The sequence below is a fragment of the Myotis lucifugus genome, unplaced genomic scaffold (assembly GCF_000147115.1).
Source record: "Myotis lucifugus unplaced genomic scaffold, Myoluc2.0 scaffold_373, whole genome shotgun sequence".
NCBI classification, from domain to species: domain Eukaryota; kingdom Metazoa; phylum Chordata; class Mammalia; order Chiroptera; family Vespertilionidae; genus Myotis; species Myotis lucifugus.
This window is the reverse complement of record NW_005871421.1, coordinates 129360-147837: the sequence shown is the minus strand read 5'-3', so window position 1 is coordinate 147837 and position 18478 is coordinate 129360. Positions and strand designations below refer to the sequence as shown.

Here is an 18478-nt window from a genome sequence, read left to right as displayed (position 1 = left end):
AGGACAGGTCTCGGGTTTCTGCCTACTTGGGAAGAGGCACGAAGAAGCGAATGCTTCGCTGGTGAGGGGAAAAGGAGCGCCTTAGACAACCCGCTGCAAGAATTTGAGGTGCAGCCAGTTCTGTCCTCCTCCAATCTCCCCCACCCCCGCCCCACCAGCTCTGCAAAGCTGGTCCCCATTTCAGATGTGAGAATGAGGCGCGGAGAGGATGGGTCACAACTTGGGAGCCGAGACCAGACTCGGGTTTACGCCACTTCCAAGCCAGGATCTTAACTGACGCTGATGCAGGGGGCGGGGGTGGCCCATCCGATCAGAGACAACCTCGGCGGGGGCCGGGGCTGCCCTGCCCTCCTTCTGTCTTCTGCACCGCGACCGGGAACTCGCCTGCTTGGTCTCCCGCAGCCTCCGGTTCGGGAGCGGTGCTACCCGCTCGCGTCATCTGATGCTGTTTCCTGCAGGAGGGAGAAGAGCGGAAAAAAGTGAAACTCCACCCTCCACCTCTGCCTCCCGCCCCCGGGGCCAAAGTACAAAGGGAGGAGGAAGAAGGGAACGGGGGTTGGAGCCATCGGGCCGAGGGAGCTGGGCCAGGAAGGGGCAGCTCGGCCCAACTAGGGACGCTCCAGCCACCCCTGCGCGAAAAGACCCAACCGGAGCCCGGGCGCTGCCCCTGGCCGGCTCCACCTTACACTTGGCGGGTGCTGGAGCCAGGCTCCCGGGACTGCGGAGGGACGCCAGGCCCTTCTGAGCTGGCCATGGTGAGACGCCAGAGACCCCGGGGTCCCACCCCCCGAGCCTGACCACACTGGCCTGGCTGGCCCTCCTCGGAAAGCCCGAGATGCGGCGGGCCAGGAGGCGACACTCCTGGCTCCCCAGAGAGGCGTGGGTCTGGGGCTGAGGGCCAGGGCCCGCATGCCCGGGTTCCGGGACTAGGGCCTCCGCAGCCAGCAGGGGTGGAGACCCGGGGCACCCAGGGACGGTCCCCCACCCGCCCCAACGCCCGCTCCAGGCCATGGAGCCCTTGAAGAACCTCTTCCTCAAGAGCCCGCTGGGTTCATGGAACGGCGGTGGCAGTGGGGGCGGCGGTGGCAGCGGCGGAAGCTGGCCAGAGGGGTCCCCGAAAGCAGCGGCTTATGCCAACCCTGTGTGGACAGCCTTGTTTGACTACGAGCCCAACGGGCAGGACGAGCTGGCCCTGCGGAAGGGGGACCGAGTGGAGGTGCTGTCCCGGGATGCAGCTATCTCCGGCGACGAGGGCTGGTGGGCGGGCCAGGTAGGCGGCCAGGTAGGCATCTTTCCGTCCAACTATGTGTCTCGGGGCGGCCCGCCCCCCTGCGAGGTGGCCAACTTCCAGGAGCTGCGGCTAGAGGAGGTGATCGGCATTGGTGGCTTCGGCAAGGTCTACCGTGGGAGCTGGCGAGGTGAGCTGGTGGCTGTGAAGGCAGCTCGACAGGACCCCGACGAGGACATCAGTGTGACGGCTGAGAGCGTGCGCCAGGAGGCCCGGCTTTTCGCCATGCTGGCACACCCCAACATCATCGCCCTCAAGGCGGTGTGCCTGGAGGAGCCCAACCTGTGCCTGGTGATGGAGTACGCAGCTGGTGGTCCCCTCAGCCGTGCCCTGGCTGGGCGGCGTGTACCCCCCCACGTGCTGGTCAACTGGGCTGTGCAGATCGCCCGTGGGATGCACTACCTGCATTGCGAGGCCCTGGTGCCCGTCATCCACCGAGACCTCAAGTCCAACAACAGTGAGTTTGGGGAGCAGGGTTGGAGGGTGGCGTGGCCAAGCACACACATACTGCCAACTCTCAGCTGAACCCGCCTGGGGCTACCTGGCCTCTGAGAGGTACTGGCTCCCAGCCCTCTCCCAGTATGGCCTCTGTGGCACTAGAGGCAGGATCTCTTGCCCAAGGGGAGTCCCAGTTGACTGGGATGCCCACTGCCCCCAGAGCAGGAGTACCAGGCACCGGCGTCTTTCATGCCCCAGCGCAGAAGTTCTTGGCCCCAGCTTACAGAAGCTAAAAAATTGGGATCGCTCAGGTGGGCCCTCAGGATCCTGCCTAAGGATGGCCACCTCAAGGTAGCAGAACACTGGATGCTGGCACTCACCTTCCTGTCCCCTAAAATTCTCACCTGTGCTGTTGGCTCTCTCCTCTCCCCTCCTCTTGTGATGGGCAGGTACTCCCGAACAGAGATCTCCGAGGGGAAAGCCTGGTGGTCATGGGCTGGAATTCTGGCCCTCCCCCTCCCCCTCCCCCTGGCTGCATGACCTCTAGGTGGTTATTTCAACTCAGAGCCTCAATTTCAGACTCTGTAAAAAGGGAGTAACGGGGCGGGGAAAATGGCTTAACAGTCTTGGCAAGCCCTGGTGTCTGATGCCAGCACACAGTAGGTCCTCAGTCGTGAGTGGATATTTGGGGATTGGCTCACCAACGGGGCCTCGCCTGGAATCAGCCCTTGGGGTGGGTGTGGTGGGACGAGGCCTCCATCCTCAGCCATTTGGGATTGCGCACTGCTCAGCAGGGACCCAAAACAAGGAGGGACAAGTTCAGAGCGCTTCCTCCAGCAGACAAGCTTCACACAGGCCAAAAGCAGCCAGCGTTCAGGGAGGCACCCAATTGGATGTCCGGCAGGGCCTGACAAGAGCAAAGGCCAGGAGGCAGTACCCAGCACAGTAGTGGGGGGACACAGGCTGGGCCTGGGGAGCCCCGGGTGTAGGCTACAGAGCAAAAGGAAGCGCAGGAGGGGCCAGTGGGATTGCTGGAGAGGCATGGGCGGCTCTTGCAGGGGGGAGATGTATATTTTGAGCCTCCTGGGCTGGGCTGACCATGGACAAGGGACCTGGAGGGAGAACGCCAGGACCCGGTGATATCCAAGTCCTGGCCAGGGCCAAAGGGGGCCAGGGGATGTCTGCCAGCCACCCACCCCCTCCTGTCATCTGTAGCAGGGGGCAGTTTCCACCTCTCAGCCTCACTTCTGGGTTCTAGCCATCTAGGACCCCCCACTCCCTGCCCAGCCTGAGGGGGATTCCCCGAAGGCCCCAGGGGGAGGGGACTCCATCTTCTGTTTTTCCTCCAGTTTTCTTTCCAGAAAAAATGGAACAATAGCCCAGGCCCCTGCTCCCCACCCTCCCCACCGCTTCCTGCGTTTCCTGCTGCCCCTGAGCCAGCTTCCTGCCCCTGCTCCAGCCTCTGCTCCCTCCCCAGTCCAGCTGCCTACAGGGGAGGAAAGAGCTGGGGGTGGGGGGCTTGTGGGAGAGGAAGGAGCCAGGGATTGCACCCCCACTCCCCTCCAGTCCCCCTGCTTCTCTCCCAGAGTCTGGGTGGTGGTTAAGGGCAGGCGGGGTGCCCTCAGCCTCCCTAGCCTGGCCTCCCACCTTGCAGACCCCAGTCCTAGGCCTGAGGTACTGTCTGCGGGATTGGGGCGGGGGAGTCCCTGGACTGGGGGGGCGCAGGCAGGAAACAATGGCGTGATTTTCCTGGACAATGGGGGCCTTGTGAGGAAGCCTGGCGGGGAGTGGAGGGGGAATTCTCCAGGCCCACGAGTCACAGGACTGACCAGCCAGCCCGGCCTGGGGCTGACCTCCCCCAGTTCTCCCCAAAGGACCCCCCCCAGTTGGAGACCTGCGCCAGGCCCCCAGAAAGGAGAAGTAGAGACCATGGGAGGGAAAGCGGAAGAGGTGTGAGCGGCCTAGGCCACTCCCGAGCCCCACAGAGGCCAGCCTGGGAGGGGGCTGGGGCCGGGAGCCCTCAGGGGACCCTGAGAGGGGGCTCTCCAGCTCTCTCTCTTCCGGATGGCCCCTGACCACCCCACTCCCAAGGTCTACATCAGACACCAGAAGAGCAACTTGGGTTGGGACAAATTCAAAGCACTTGGAGACAAACAGGAGATGCAGGGGAGAGGACGAGACGCTGAAGTAGTGAGGTCCAGCTGGGGGCGGGAGGTGGCAGAAAGGCCGCCCGTACAAAGAAGTCCCGAGACTTTGGGTGAGTTATCTGGGTCTCAGATTAGCTGGCTGAAAAGGAACGGCTGGCCTCCCGGCCTGAGATACTGGTACAGCAAGTGCTTCGCTCGTCTGTGAGGTCTCACATGCGGCTAGAGACACAGCCAGGAAGCAGCCAGGGTTGGTCTGCCAGAGGATGGGTGGGTCCTGGCACCAGAGGAGACAGGAGTCCCTTCCCAACCCCGGCACACAGACCCCTTTGGCTGGTCCCACTCCAGCCACCCGCCCCCAGCCTGTTGCAGTTCTTGGGAATGAGCTCCTGTAGGGTTTCCTAAAAGGTCCAGTTCTGAGCCTCCAGCAGCCAAGCCAGAGTAAGTTGTGATGGAGGATGGAGAAGAGAGAGTCTACAGAGAGATGTTAGCGAGTGGCAGAGTCTTTAGCACAACTGGCATCCAGCATGCTCATGCCGGGTGTCAGACCCTGTGCTGAGGCTTTAAAAACTGGGATCTCATGCCAACCCTCTGAGGTGGCTTTTGTTATCACCTCGGCTTTATTAACTGTTCAGGACTCAGCCCCAGTCGGGCTCAGAGGAGAGGGGAGATTGTAGGACCATCCTCTGAATGAGGAGAAATGGCAAGAAGATTTGCCGGGCCTGGTGGGATGATGCCGGTGGCTGTTGAGGGCCGGTGGACATCAGGTAGGCCAGGTGATGGGCAGCTGAATTGACTTCTGGCCTCGAGGTGCAAATATGGGAGATGCCAAGAGGTGGCTGGCACCCGGGAGAGCCAGAACAGTCTGGGAGCAGTGGGCAGAGGCGTCGGAGAGGCCGGGCTCTGAGGAGCACCTGCATGGAAAGGGCTGAGGGCAGGGGAGGCCCTGAAGGAAACACAAGCAGTCAGAGGCCCCAGGAGTCAAGGACCTTGGGGAAGGGTTGGGGAGCAGTGCCAGATGCCCCCACAAGGCCCAGAGAGCTTGGCCAGAAGCAAGATCAGTTGTGGCTTTAGGCCTGGTTCTGCCACCTCTTCTGAGAAGTCTTCTCTGACTCACTGGGCTGTGCTGGTGCTGGGGCCCGCCCCTGACCGAGTGACACGCTGGTACTCCACCCCCAGTGCCCTGTGCTGCCCCCATTATGATGCTGTCACCTGGGCAGGAGAGCTGAGGTGTGCTCTGGAATGATACGTATTCAGAAATGTAGTTTCTGAATGTCACTTCTCTGCAGTGCAGTTTTCTACAACCAGAGAGGGAGAGAGGCCCTTTCAGACCCTGGATGATTCTGTTGCTTTGTCCTCTCAAACTCTCATTGGAGCCATGTTTTTCCTGATGAGAGGTTTGCAAGTGGCTGCTTCTCTCTGTGCAGATACGGTGGCCCCATTTGGGTCAGAGCCATGAGCCCCTGCCAAGTGTAACCATCCACTCCTACATTTATCCCAGGCTCCTCCTTTCTGGGCAAGAACCATCGTCTTCTCAGACCCCTCCCTTCCCCTCCACATCCAGCTGCCTTAGTAGTTATCTTTTGGAGTCTGGCTCCCGTGGGAGTGGCTGCACTGGCCACCCTGCGATATGGGCACCAGGGGTCTGTGGTGCCTGTTGGGCTTCCTTTCTCACCAAAGGCTGCCTCCTGCTCCCCACCCCAAGGGAGGTTCTGATCCACACTCCTGCTTTAGCAAAATGGCCAGACACGGGTTTCTCTTGAAATTAAGGCCATCAAGGCTAAGAGGCTGCTACATTCTAGTTTCTATTCAATGCAGCATCAGGAGAAAGTTATAGGCCTGGCTTTGGAACCTCACAGACTAGGTTGGAATCTCTGTTTAATTTGTTTATGACCTTAGCCAAGTCATGTCCTTGCTCAGTTTCTTCATCTGTAAAATGGGAATATTGATGACTGCCTCACAACATTTTTGTGTGTGACCGCTAGAACTGAGTGTAAAATGCCAGGCTTATAGTAGCCCCTCTGGAAACATTTCCCAGGATTGTTATTTTTGTCTGAGTCCATCCCAGCCCCAGCAGCAAGCTCTCCTTCCTGGGCAAGATCACCTCCATGCCCCCAGGGCCCAGCTACATGTCTGTCAGAGGACAGTTAGCTCTCCCCTGTCCCTCCCACCTGAGCCTGCAGCAACCACAGTCCTGCCTCTCTCTTCCCCAGTTCTGCTGCTGCAGCCCATTGAGGGTGACGACATGGAGCACAAGACCCTGAAGATCACTGACTTCGGCCTGGCCCGCGAGTGGCACAAAACCACACAAATGAGTGCCGCTGGCACCTATGCCTGGATGGCGCCCGAGGTCATCAAGGCTTCCACCTTCTCCAAGGGCAGCGATGTCTGGAGGTGCGGCCTGGAGGGAGGCTGGACGGGGCCAGCTGTGGGGCTGCACGGGGTAGATGTGGCTGCCAAAATCTAGGGCTGGGCAGACAGGTGGAGCTCAGGGGGAGGGGCCCAAGCCATTTAGTTCCTGGTTGCTTTGGGGTGAAATGGCAATGAGTAGAGGAGAGGACACACCCTTCTCTCTCCCACAGCTTTGGGGTGCTGTTGTGGGAATTGCTGACTGGAGAGGTGCCCTACCGGGGCATCGACTGCCTTGCTGTAGCCTACGGAGTGGCTGTTAACAAGCTTACACTGCCCATCCCATCCACCTGCCCCGAGCCCTTCGCGCAGCTCATGGCCGGTAAGGGGATGGTGCGGGAGGGTGAGGGACAGAGCTCCTCCGCCCACAGGCCTCTTCTTACTCTGTCCCCTCCCCATCCTGTGTCCCCAGATTGTTGGGCGCAGGACCCCCACCGCAGGCCCGACTTCGCCTCCATCCTGCAGCAGTTGGAGGCGCTGGAGGCCCAGGTCCTGCGGGAAATGCCGCGGGACTCCTTCCATTCCATGCAGGAAGGCTGGAAGCGTGAGATCCAAGGCCTTTTCGATGAGCTGCGGGCCAAGGAAAAGGTGGGAGGAGTCAGGGTCCCGGGGTTGGAAGGAGACACTCGGGTCTCCTTCGGGCAGAGAGTTGGGGCGGGCGCCAGGGCCCTTCGGGACTGACCCCACCGTCTCCACTGTCCCGGGCACAGGAACTACTGAGCCGCGAGGAGGAGCTGACCCGCGCGGCGCGTGAGCAGCGCTCCCAGGCCGAGCAGCTGCGGCGGCGCGAACACCTGCTGGCTCAGTGGGAGCTGGAGGTGTTCGAGCGCGAGCTGACGCTGCTGTTGCAGCAGGTGGACCGCGAGCGCCCGCACGTGCGCCGCCGCCGCGGCACCTTCAAGCGCAGCAAGCTCCGCGCGCGCGACGGCGGCGAGCGCATCAGTATGCCACTCGGTAAGGGGCGGGCCCGGCGCGCCGCCCGCCATTGGCTGCGCGGGCGGGGGGCGGGGCCCGGCGTTCGCGCTGATTGATTCGGGGAGTTAGTGGGTGGGCCCGCGAGCTGAAGGCTGGTCGGGGTTGGGACTCGGCGTGTTTGTGGGCGGGTTCTGGCGGGAACATTTGCATGTCGGCCTGAGAGTGGCTGCAACGGGGAAGGGGCGGGGACCCTGGAAGTTCTGGGAAGGCCGAGGGGCGGGGCGGGGCGGCGGCCTCTGGGAATCTCGGGCTCCGGCGCTCTCCTCCGGATGCTGGGGTCCCCGCGGGCGGTCCGCTTTCCTTACCGAGAGCCCGGGGCCCGGGAGGGCAGTAAGCTGGCCCCAGCCACATCCCCATCGTGCCAGGCCCGGTCCCCGCGCTGCCCACGAGCCGGCCCGGGGCCCCTGCAGGTTGGGATCTTGGCTCTCCTTCACCACGAACTGGCCCTGCTTCCTTCCCAAACCCAGACTTCAAACACCGAATCACTGTGCAGGCCTCGCCCGGCCTGGACCGGAGGAGGAACGTGTTCGAGGTCGGAGCTGGGGACTCGCCCACCTTTCCCCGGTTTCGGGCCATCCAGTGTAAGAAGCCTCACCTCCCTCTGTCCTTGCCCCACCTCTTACCTTTCTGTCAAACCTTCTCCTCGGCCCCAGTCTCCCTTCCCTCTCAGTCTAGACTGGTACCTTCGCGTTCCCCAAGCAGCATTTATTTTACTAACTTGTAAAACGTCAAACAGTTGTAGGATACTAGTATTTTCTAATTTTATATGAGTCCTTGTTTTTCTAAATGTCTTGCTAATATTGACTTAATTCCTCACAATAACTTTGTGAGGGAGCTGTCCTTATTAAGTTTTATAAATAAGGAAAGTGAAAAAAGTAACTTGCCTAACATTACACAGCTAATAACAGTGCAGAATTAAAACCCAGGTGGATTTCTGCCGTGTCTGTACTAACTACTAAACAAAAAATTAACTACTAAACAGCAAATGCCCCCTGAGGGACTAGATGAGATGCCCCCCCCCCCCCCAGCTCCCTACCCCAGGACCCAAACCCACCTAAATTCTGTTAAGTTCTCTGTGGCCCAAAGCCCACCCAGGGATGGATTGGAGCCCAGCATGTTACCTCTGGAGCCTGATTCTCGTGATGGCAGAGCACAAGGATCAGAGCTCTTGACCTCAGCTCAGACTCCACTGGTTTTCCCTCCACAGTGGAGCCTGCAGAACCAGGCCAGGCATGGGGCCGCCAGTCCCCCCGACGCCAGGAGGACTCAAGCAATGGAGAACGCCGAGCATGCTGGGCCTGGGGTCCCAGTTCCCCCAAGCCTGGGGAAGCCCAGAATGGGAGGTGAGTGCCTGAGTGCCCCCAGCTCCAGTATTCTCTGCCTCCCAACAGTCCTGGACTCACAAAGCACAACTCCCTTCCCCTCCTGTAACCAGGAGAAGGTCCCGCATGGACGAAGCCACCTGGTACCTGGATTCAGATGACTCATCCCCCTTAGGATCTCCGTCCACACCCCCAACACTCAATGGTGAGTGGCCTTGTTGGTCCCCAGAAGACTTTTTGCTGCACTCTTTCTGCGGGTACTGCGGGGAGACGACCAGAAGCCAGCAGGCACAGCAAAGCCAGCCCTAGAACCCAGTTCTGAACTGTAGGCCCACAACTGAGCTGGATGAAGCCCAACCTCAGGGAGCCCAGAGTCTGAAGAGGGCTCTTTCCTGGCCCCAAGGCCGTCACTATGCCCTCAGCAGGCTCTAGGGAGGGAAGGAAGATGGAATGGTTACCTGAAAGGACATCACCTGCCCCCGCCCAGCTACTGGCTGAGCACTGGGTTACCCTAGCGCAGCGGTCGGCAAACTGCGGCTCTTTGGCCCCTTGAGTGTGGCTCTTCCACAAAATACCACGTGCGGGCGCGCATGTACAGTGCGATTGAAACTTCGTGTCCCATGCGCAGAAGTCAGTATTTTGTGGAAGAGCCACAGTCAAGGGGCCAAAGAGCCGCATGTGGCTCGCGAGCCGCAGTTTGCCGACCACTGCCCTAGCGCAAGCCGCACTCCAGTCGCCCACAAGAGTACAGGACCTTAACCTCCCAGCCCCCTGCGAGAACTTCTTTCCACTCCAATTCAGTTCATTTCCGACACTATTTGCCTGGAGTTAGTTACCTGGACCCCACGGGTTAAGGGCTCAGTCCCTCAAGACTGCTCCCACTTCAGATGCCAGTCCAGGTTGTCACCTGTGTTTCTGACCTACTGGCTATAAATTGGAGATCCCCACAAGCCTTCCTCAGGTTTGATCATTTGCTAGAGCATCTCACAGAACTCGGGAAAACTTTACTTACTAGATTACCAGTTTATTATAAAGGATACAGATCAAGAACAACCAGATCAAGAACAACCAGATGAAAGATGCGTAGGGGCGTGGGCACCAACACCCTCTCCATATGCACCACTTTCCCAGCATCCAGATGTGTTCAGGAAGTTCTCCAAGCCCCTCAGCCAGGGTTTTTATAGAGGCTTCATTAAGTGGATATGATGGATTGATGAACTCATTGGTGATTGAACTCAATCTCCAGCCTGTCCCCTCCCTGGAAAGTTCCAGCTCTAAGGATGTGGCTGGTTCCTCTGGCGACCAGACCCCTATCCCTAAGGGCTTTCCCAAAGTCACCCCGTTAATATGAACTCAGGTGTGGTCAACAGGGCTTGTTCTGAATTTTAAAAGGTGCTCCTTTACCTTTGTCACTCTATCACTTAGGAAATTCCCGGGGTTTTAGGAGCTCTGTGCCTGGAATGAGAGGAAGACCAAGTATATATTTCTTATTACAAATCACAATACCAGCTTCCCAGAGGAGGCAACATCTGAGCTGGGTCTCGATGGGTGGGGAAGGTGTGCTGGGCAGAGGGAATGTGTGTGCGCAGACGTGGGGCTCACCAGACCTGAGCAAAAGGAAGTCCGGCTGGACTCAGAGCAGAGTTGAGAGCCAGGCAGTGACAGGAGAGCACTAGGCCTGCACCTCCTGGGTCTGTGAAGCCCAGTGCAGCCCTGACAATGGAAGTTTGTCGGTAGAAGTTTGTCGAATGAATGAGTGAGCAAAGCTGGAAAAATAAGCAGGCGCCGGTGAAGGAAGAGCCTGAAAATGGTGGGGAGTTTTTATGCAGAGACCTGTCTTCAGAGGCAGAGAGACTGGGTCAGGGCTGTGGCTGAGAACAGGGACCCCCCCCCCAAAAAACAACAACAAAGAAACAAGTTCTGATTCAAAGTAGAAGCTCATCTTCTCCCAGTTTTAGTTCTTTCTCTCGATACCCCGCCCAGGGCTCCACTCCAGGCAGGCCCACTCTACGTTTGGCCCAAAGAGACAGGGAAGGTGGCGGGGAGGCTGGGGAGGGCTTTGAAAGCCCAGCCAAGGAGCGTGGACTTTCTTCTCTTGGCAATGGAGAGCCATGGCAGGTTCTAGAGCCAAGGAGGACCGGACAAGATTGGGGTTTGACAGGCCCGCTAGGCCCACAAGTAGGACACAGATGTCCTGAAATCAGAGCAGACAGGTTGGAAAGTGGTGGAGAGCAAAGGCTCTGTTGCCCCTGCCTAGAGTGAGGCCTGCTCCGCCCCATACTGGCTGTGCAGCCTTAGACACGCCCTTAACCTCTCTGATCCTGGGACTCTTGAGGAATGAGATCGGTCAACGTCATTCCCTAAGTCATTCAGCTGGGGGCTGGCACAAACAGCAACCTCTCTGAGCCTGTTTCCTCGTTTCGGGAATAGGGACAGTGATGTTGTGTACATCGGAGTTCACCTGCTGCCCCAGATAAGCTACCCCTGCAGTGGGGACAGGCAGGCAGAAGGACCAGGCTCTGCCCATCCAGGAAGAGTGTGGGCACAGGGCTCAGGCCCTAATCCCGTCCCTGGGGCCCTGCAGGTGCTCCTGGCTGGCCTTTGAGGATCTGGCCAATGCTGCCTCCTGGTGACCTTTTCCTCCCCCATCTCTGGCTCCAGGGCACGGAGCTGCCTCCCAGGCTTTGCCCCTGCTGCTGCTTTGGCCTGCACTGCCTCCCCCCACCCCCACTTCTTGAAAGACCTGGATGTGTGCGAGGGGGGAGGCACGGTGGGCGGGGTCAGGGAAGATGTTAACTCAGACCTCATACCTGGGCCAATGAGGGGTACCAGAGCACCCCACCTGAAGGTCCCCTAACCTATGCCCCACCCTCGCCACCAGGTAACCCCCCAAGGCCGAGCCCAGAGCCAGAGGAGCCCCGGCGGCCAGCCCCGGCTGAACGCAGCAGCGGCTCTGGGACCCCCAAGCTGATCCAGCGCGCACTGCTGCGCGGCACTGCCCTGCTCGCCTCACTGGGCCTTGGCCGTGACCTGCAGCCGCCTGGGGGCCAGGGCCGAGAGCGTGGGGAGCCCCAGCCAACGCCCCCCACCCTGCCTCCCACCCATCCCCCTTCCCCACTCCCCTCTCGGCTCATCCGCTCTTCCCCCAAGACGCCCCAAGCCCCCATTTCTCGGTTGAGCCCCGACGCCCCAGGCCCACCCACCCCCGCGCCCCTACTGCTGGAGCTGGGTGTCCCTGCAGGTCAGCCATCGGCCAAGAGTCCCAGACGCGAGGAAGGGAGGCGCGGTGAGTGGCCCAGTGCAGGCCTCCTGCCTGGTGATGGAGAGGGGAGGAAGGGCTGGTGGGGGCATGCAGGGCAGTAGGGCCAGGCCCACTTCTCCGCTGGCCCCCATACCTGGGCGCTGGTCCCCATACCTGGGCGCTGGCCCCACACCTGGGCGCTGGTCCCCACACCTGGGCGCTGGTCCCCACACCTGGGCGCTGGCCCCCATACCTGGGTGCTGGTCCCCACACCTGGGCGCTGGCCCCCATACCTGGGTGCTGGTCCCCACACCTGGGTGCTGGACCCCACACCAGTGGTCAGGAGTGGAGTAGGGCCCGCCAGGCTAGTTGAGAAATAATAGAAGGAACAATGACAGCAGTGATCGCAGACGCCTGCTAGCTGCCTGCTTGTGCGGGCACTGTTTCTAGTGCTTTACAGAGATTGCTGCGATTATTGTAGGAACACTGTTTCTAGTGCTTTACAGAGATTGCTGCGATTATTGTAGGAACCCTGTGAACTAGCTACTCTTGTTAGACCCATTTTTAAATGAGGAAATTGAAGGCACAGGGAGAGCCAGGGACTTGCGGCTCCCACTACCACGCGGTAGAGCTGGGATCCAAGCCCAGGCCTGTCTGCTCCAGAGGCCCGGCTCCTACCACCACATTATAAACAGATGCTCCGGGAGCACAAGGGGCCATGAAGTGAGGAGTCAAGTAGCTCGCTGTGCAGATGGGAAAACAGGCCCAGAGCAGGGCATGCCTCCTGGGACACCCAGGAGTAGGTGCTGCCTGACCCTGTGCTCTTCTTCTGCTCGTCACAGGAAGCACTGTTTCACCCCCGCCAGGGATATCCCGCTCTGCTCCTGGCACCCCGGGCACCCCACGCTCACCGCCCCTGGGCCTCATCAGCCGACCTCGGCCCTCACCCCTTCGCAGCCGCATCGACCCGTGGAGCTTCGTGTCAGCTGGACCACGGCCTTCGCCCCTGCCCTCGCCACAGCCTGCGCCCCGCCGGGCGCCCTGGACCTTGTTCCCAGACTCAGACCCCTTCTGGGACTCTCCACCCGCCAACCCCTTCCGGGGGGGGCCTCAGGACTGCAGGGCGCAGACCAAAGACATGGGTGCCCAGGCCCCGTGGATGCCGGAGGCAGGGCCGTGAGTGGACCAGCTGCTCCCCACGCTCCAGCTGCCCCAGAGGAGCCACAGCCTACACTGGAACAGGAGCCGGGCCAGCCTCTGACGCTGCCTTGGCTCCCCCCAGGGACCCCGCCCCCTTTGGGGGTCAGGAACACTACACTGCACAGGAAGCCTTCACACTGGATGGGGGGCCTGCACCCCCCGCATACCTGCAGCCTGTGGGTCCCCTGACTTACCTGCCCCACTGGGGCCTGACCTGTACCCAGCTGGTTAGGAGGACCATAGCCTGTCTCAGGGAATCGCCCCCAGGGGTAGCGCAGGGAGGGGCCGGCCTCAGCTGTCACCAGCACTTTTGACCAAGTCCTGCTACTGCGGCCCCTGCCCCAGGGCTTAGTGCCTGAACCCCCCTGCCCTGGGGGTCATCTAGGGCCAGGGTTCTCTAGGTGCCTTCCTGCTGCCCGGCCAGGGTTGGGGCCTCGGCCTCAGGATCCAATGAAGCCAAATAAACTCCCAAGCTATCTCCCCAAGCACAGCCTGTCACCTTTCTTGGAAGTAACCAGGGATCCAACCCATCACACGATGCTGGTGACTTCCTGCCCCCAGCAAACGGTCCGTCAGCCTGGGCCTGGGCCTGGGCTGGTGCCTTGCACCACACCCCTCTCCTGGGATCAAGTCCACCAGCTTCAGTCAGGCATTCAAGGCCCTTGTCAGCCACCCTGGCACCCACACAAGCTGGCCTCGCCCACCTCCTCACCCTTGCCAGGCTTTCCCCACCACTGCCGGTGACTTCACCTGACTAGTCCTGCTGCCGGAAGGGCCCCGCTTAGCCTCGGGCCAGTTCGTGTTACCGCCCCTGGGACTCGGCCATGCTGCTCCCAACCAGGCAGCTCGCTGAACTCAGGAACACACAGCCCTTGGGCAGCGTTTTGGAGGTTTGTCCTGACTCTATCGCAGGGTCTGGACACAGTGACCTGCCCTGGCACCTGGCTCCACTCGCTTTCCTTACTACCATGGGGTTCTGAGGTTTCTGCGAGTCCTGGTCTGGGCTCCCCTCCCCTTCATGGTCCACGGCAGCCAGGCTCACTGTCTGCAGTGTTCGGGGGGTGGTGGGGCGGGGGGGCGCTTACCAGGAAGGACTTGGAATGGAGACCTGACAGCACCATCTCTCCCAAGCGCTCTGTGTCCTCAACGCCTTGCCACCCTTGTCCCCAGCAGACCCATCCCAACCCCCTATTCCTCTCCCACTCAGCTGCCCGGCCACCACCTTCCGTCCAGGATGCAAACAGTAATACCCCACAGGTCTCCTGGGCCACACTCGTCCTCAAGGCTGTGTCCTCACCCTCTCAGCCCGTTCCTCTCACACCCCAGCTCTTTCCCACCCTGACTAGCCTCTTCTATCCCCAGCTGAACTGTCACTCCTACAGGCACCTTCCCAGCGAGAGCCCCTGCCCCAGAGCTCTCAGAGGCCCATGGCCCAGGTTTCCTTCAGGGGGCGTACGACAACGTGAACCTCACGCTTCCTTGCCAACAGATTTCCTGTGTGAACAGAAAGGAAGGGACGTGTGTCTGTCCTCTCCCGCTGTGTCCTCGGGATCCAAGCCGCCGCCGAGGGGATGGGCGTGTGTGACAGTGGTCGTGTCCCCGAGTAAACGCTGCAGTGTGATTCTGAGCCATTTACTCTCTGGGCCTCACCTTCCTCCACCTGGTCCTCGCCACCCCAGCTTTGGGGAATTGGGCAAATAGTGGCCTAGAAACTGGGAGGAGCGATCCAGCTCATCTCCGAGCCTGAGCTGCCTCCTCTCCCTCCATTCACACTCGCCCAGCTGCGTCCCAGGCTTCCCTCACGCTCAGCCACCCACGCGGCACCTCCTCCCGGCCCCACCTGACAACCCTCCCAGTTGCCTGAGGTGGAGCAGCCAGCTCTCAGGACACCCCAGACTCCCAGGCGCACACCATGGGGGGGCTGAGGCCCTGGGCTCGATACGGGCTACTGATCGTGGCTCACCTGCTGGCTCTGGGCCTTGGGGCTGCGGTGCTCCAGGCCCTGGAGGGGCCCCCAGCACGCCGGCTCCAGGCCCAGCTCAGGGCCGAGCTGGCCACTTTCCAGGCGGAGTACGGGGCATGCTTGCCAACCGGGGCACTGGAGGAGCTGCTGGGCACCGCCCTGGCAGCCCAGGCCCATGGGATCTCCAGCCTGGGCAATGTCTCAAAGGCTGGGAACTGGGATCTGCCCTCAGCCCTGCTCTTCACCGCCAGCATCCTCACCACCACAGGTAAGGCTGCCAGGTGGCTGGGCAGAAGGGGGCCTCCTAATTCCAGCGCCCCCTGGGGTCCCTGGGGGTACAACCCTTCCCCCAGCTCCAAAGTGCCAGACAGAGCCCAGGCTCTATGAGGCCTGACATCACAGCTGGGTCTCTCCACACCAACACACCCCAACTGGTGCCTCAACTTCAGCTGCCAGGAGGGGCGTGGCCTCTCCAGCCCCACCCCAAGGCACCCTTTGGGACCCAGGAGAGGTGCCCAGACCCCATGGGCCCGCAGCAAGGCAGGGAACACATTATGGGATGGATGATTGGGTGGGGAAATGGAGTGAGCCTGGGGCGTACAGATGGGCAGCGCTGGCTCAGGAGGGAACGTGAGGGAAGGCTCCCAGGTGAGAAGTCTTGATGAGATGTTAGCCAGGGCACAGAGATGAGGGGTGAAGGAATTCCTGGCAGAGGGAACAGCATGTGTGAAGGGCCAAAGAAATAAAGCAATGGGACACACAGCCCTGGTTTTTTTGGTTGGTCTTTTTTTTTTTTTTTTTTTGGTCAGCAAAGTCTCTAAATATTTTTTTAAATTAATCTGTTTTCCAACTTCTGTTGGAAAAATCAGAAAACCTATTTGCATTGAGCCAGGATTCCTGCAAGGCAACGTTTGGCAGGAGCGGAACAGGGCCTGGCCTTTGGGGCAGCGCACAGGCTCTCAGTGCACCCCAGTCCCCACCACTCCCTTTTGTCTCCCGGTCCCCACCACTGCCTGGCTCCTCGAGGCGTTGGAGTTTACAAGCTCCGGACTAGCTGGGCCTGTTCTCCCGCTCTCTCACCTCTCCCTGCTTTCCAGAAGCTGTCCTGGCACTGAAGGCCCTTTCTCATGCACACTGCCTCTTCTGCAGCTCTTTCTGCGGTGCCCTGACAGGTTTCCTGCCTGCCTCCCCCACCGCATGGCAGGGCCTGAGCAGACTCAGATTCCAGCGCCAGGCCCGCACACAGGAGAACTCAAAACACCTTTGGGGGATGAAAGGGTGGGTGATGCCCTGCCCAGTGGGTGCAGAAGTACCTGTCAAAGGCAGAGCTGAGGATCTTAGAAAGCCAGGCTCCCTCTGGGGCAGGACAGCAATTCTCAGAATTGTCCCAGCCCCAAGAGGACTGAGGGCAGACTGTCTCTTTTAATTTTTCATTTTCCAGAAAATAAAAGAGTCGTCCAGAGAGGTTAAGGGACTTGCCCAAGGCTCTGCAGTTGATGAGGAGCAGAGCCAGAGCATGGGCCCAAACGGTTCCAGCAGTTTCAGCCACTAGAGGGCAGCCTTCCACAGGCTTGCTGGGGGAAGTGGGGACCCTAGCAGGCATTGCACACAAGGGCTCACTGCCCACTGTCTTTCTCCTGTTCAGGTTACGGCCACATGGCCCCGCTCTCAGCAGGCGGAAAGGCCTTCTGCGTGGTCTACGCGGCCCTGGGGCTGCCAGCTTCCCTAGCACTTGTGGCCACACTGCGCCACTGCCTGCTGCCTCTGCTCAGCTGCCCGGTTGCCTGGGTAGCTGTCCGCTGGCAGCTGACCCCGGCCAGGGCCGCGTTGCTGCAGGCACTTGGGCTGGGCCTGCTCGTGGCTGGTATCTTCGTGCTGCTGCCCGCGCTGTTGCTGTGGGGTCTGCAGGGCGACGACAGCCTGCTGGAGGCCATCTACTTCTGCTTCGGCTCACTCAGCACCATCGGCCTGGGGGACCTGCTGCCTGGTCGTGGCCGTGACCTGAATCCAGTGCTTTACCACCTTGGCCAGATCGCACTTCTCGGTGAGTTCAGCTGCCCACGAGCACGGGTGGGAGGAGAGGAGCCTGGACTACAACTCCCATACACCACTGGGGGAGGCTGAGCCTCAGGTGTAGGGGATTTTAGTTGGAAGAACTCGGCAGAGAATTGTGAGTGGCGTCAGGTACCAGGGTGGGTCCCCAGGCGAGGGGGTGGGCAGAGAGCATCATCGGCTTCCCCCAAAGCTGCCCTAGAACCTTTTCTCCCCAGGTTACTTGCTCCTGGGGCTCCTGGCCGTGCTGCTGGCAGTGGAGACGTTTTCGGAGCTGCCACAGGTCCGTGCCTTGGTGAAGTTCTTTGGGTCCAGTGGCCCTTTGACTGCTGAGGACCAAGGTGGCATCCTGGGTCAGGATGAACTGGCCCTCAGCACCCTGCCCCCCTCAACTGCAGCCCCAGAACAGGCCCCCGCCTGCTGACAGGTGTTCGGTGATGGAGTTAACTCCTTTCAGGTGAAGAAGCCTGAGGGGAATTCTCTAGAGATGAAGGGGAAGCGTGGATGTGAGAATCTCAGAGAATAAAATGTTAACAAAAAATAAAATGGTTGCCCTAGCTGGTTTGGCTCGGTGGATAGAGCGTCAGCCTTCGGACTGAAGGGCCCCAGGTTCGATTCCAGCCAAGGGCACATGCCCGGGTGGTGGGCCCAGTCTCCAATGTGGGCCCGATCCCCAATGGGGCGTGCAGGAGGCGGCCGATTCTCTCTCATCATTGATGTTTCTATCTCTCTCTCTCCCTCTCCTTCCTCTCTGAAATCAATAAAAATATTTTTTAAAAAGGGTGAATCTTAAAAAACAAAACAAAATAAAATGGTCAACAACCCCAACTCTGTTTTTGTCTCTTCTTTGGAAACGGTTGTTCCCTACAGTGAACCCAAAGCCCATCAACCTTGGGAGGTCCCGCTCCATTGGCATCTGGGAACCTCAGAGCCCGCACAGCCCCGTCGAGGATCGCAGACAACCTTATCGGCCTAAGCACCAACCCCTTCCGTCCATTGAAACCCCAGCTGCCCCGAGAAAGAGTCGGTGCTGTGTGGCCTTGTCCAACTTTATTGCTCACAGGGAACAGGAAGCAGAGGGGGGCGGGCGCGGCCAGTTTCACAGCCACCCTGCTTCCCCTTCGGCTGGCCCCCCCCGGCCCCTGCCGTCGAGGGAAGGGGTTCTGCCCGACGCTCCGGGGGCCCCCCAGGCCCCCGCGAACACGCACACACACACACACAGACAAATTAATACGCCCGAAGGCGCGGCACCCCGTCCTCCCGGGGAAGGAGCGACAGCGGCCCCTACAGCCGCGCGCGGCAGCCGAGGGGGCCGGGTCGTCGGGAGCGCACGCCGGGGCGGCGACCGGAAAGCCGAGGACTCCTCCGGCGGCGGCTCAGCTCAGCACACAGCGTTCGCGCCGGCTCAGCTGCCGGCTCAGCTTTGCGGCGCCGCTGCTCCAGGCC

General features: G+C 60.5%; 3 protein-coding genes across 4 annotated transcripts in view; 2 read left to right on the top strand and 1 right to left on the bottom strand.

Moving 5' to 3' along the window:
- The first annotated feature begins 20 nt into the window (after nt 1-20).
- Nucleotides 21-13502, top strand: MAP3K11 (mitogen-activated protein kinase kinase kinase 11). Of its 2 annotated transcripts, XM_006101557.3 has the most exons (10): nt 21-1745; nt 6084-6264; nt 6453-6601; nt 6692-6867; nt 6990-7233; nt 7722-7835; nt 8462-8597; nt 8690-8781; nt 11458-11862; nt 12660-13502. In XM_006101557.3, exons 1-10 carry the CDS (start codon nt 1010-1012, stop codon nt 12995-12997), a joined length of 2571 nt encoding a protein of 856 aa, XP_006101619.1. In that variant the 5' UTR covers nt 21-1009; the 3' UTR covers nt 12998-13502. The 2 variants fall into 2 exon arrangements, with proteins under 2 accessions (XP_006101619.1, XP_014322479.1); XM_014466993.2 differs by lacking the exon at nt 11458-11862 and having other exon boundaries at nt 25-1745.
- Nucleotides 13503-14898: 1396 nt separating this feature from the next.
- Nucleotides 14899-17578, top strand: KCNK7 (potassium two pore domain channel subfamily K member 7). The gene is made up of 3 exons (XM_006101556.3): nt 14899-15248; nt 16626-17024; nt 17251-17578. Exons 1-3 carry the CDS (start codon nt 14930-14932, stop codon nt 17454-17456), a joined length of 924 nt encoding a protein of 307 aa, XP_006101618.1. The 5' UTR covers nt 14899-14929; the 3' UTR covers nt 17457-17578.
- A 669-nt stretch (nt 17579-18247) lies between these two features.
- Nucleotides 18248-18478, bottom strand: part of EHBP1L1 (EH domain binding protein 1 like 1) — a 17139-nt gene continuing 16908 nt past the window's right edge. Inside the window, 2 exon segments of the mRNA XM_023765076.1 lie at nt 18248-18456; nt 18458-18476. Of these exon segments, the coding sequence (XP_023620844.1) occupies nt 18409-18456; nt 18458-18476 (67 nt within the window). The 3' untranslated portion in view covers nt 18248-18408.

Coding starts and splice junctions, on each gene's coding strand:
- MAP3K11 (XM_006101557.3), top strand. CDS start 1,010: ATGGAGCCCTTGAAGAACCTCTTCCTCAAGAGCCCGCTGGGTTCATGG. Junction 7,836..8,461: donor CCGGTTTCGGGCCATCCAGT/GTAAGAAGCCTC, acceptor TTCCCTCCACAG/TGGAGCCTGCAGAACCAGGC. Junction 8,598..8,689: donor GGGGAAGCCCAGAATGGGAG/GTGAGTGCCTGA, acceptor TCCTGTAACCAG/GAGAAGGTCCCGCATGGACG.
- KCNK7 (XM_006101556.3), top strand. CDS start 14,930: ATGGGGGGGCTGAGGCCCTGGGCTCGATACGGGCTACTGATCGTGGCT. Junction 15,249..16,625: donor CAGCATCCTCACCACCACAG/GTAAGGCTGCCA, acceptor TCTCCTGTTCAG/GTTACGGCCACATGGCCCCG. Junction 17,025..17,250: donor TGGCCAGATCGCACTTCTCG/GTGAGTTCAGCT, acceptor TTTTCTCCCCAG/GTTACTTGCTCCTGGGGCTC.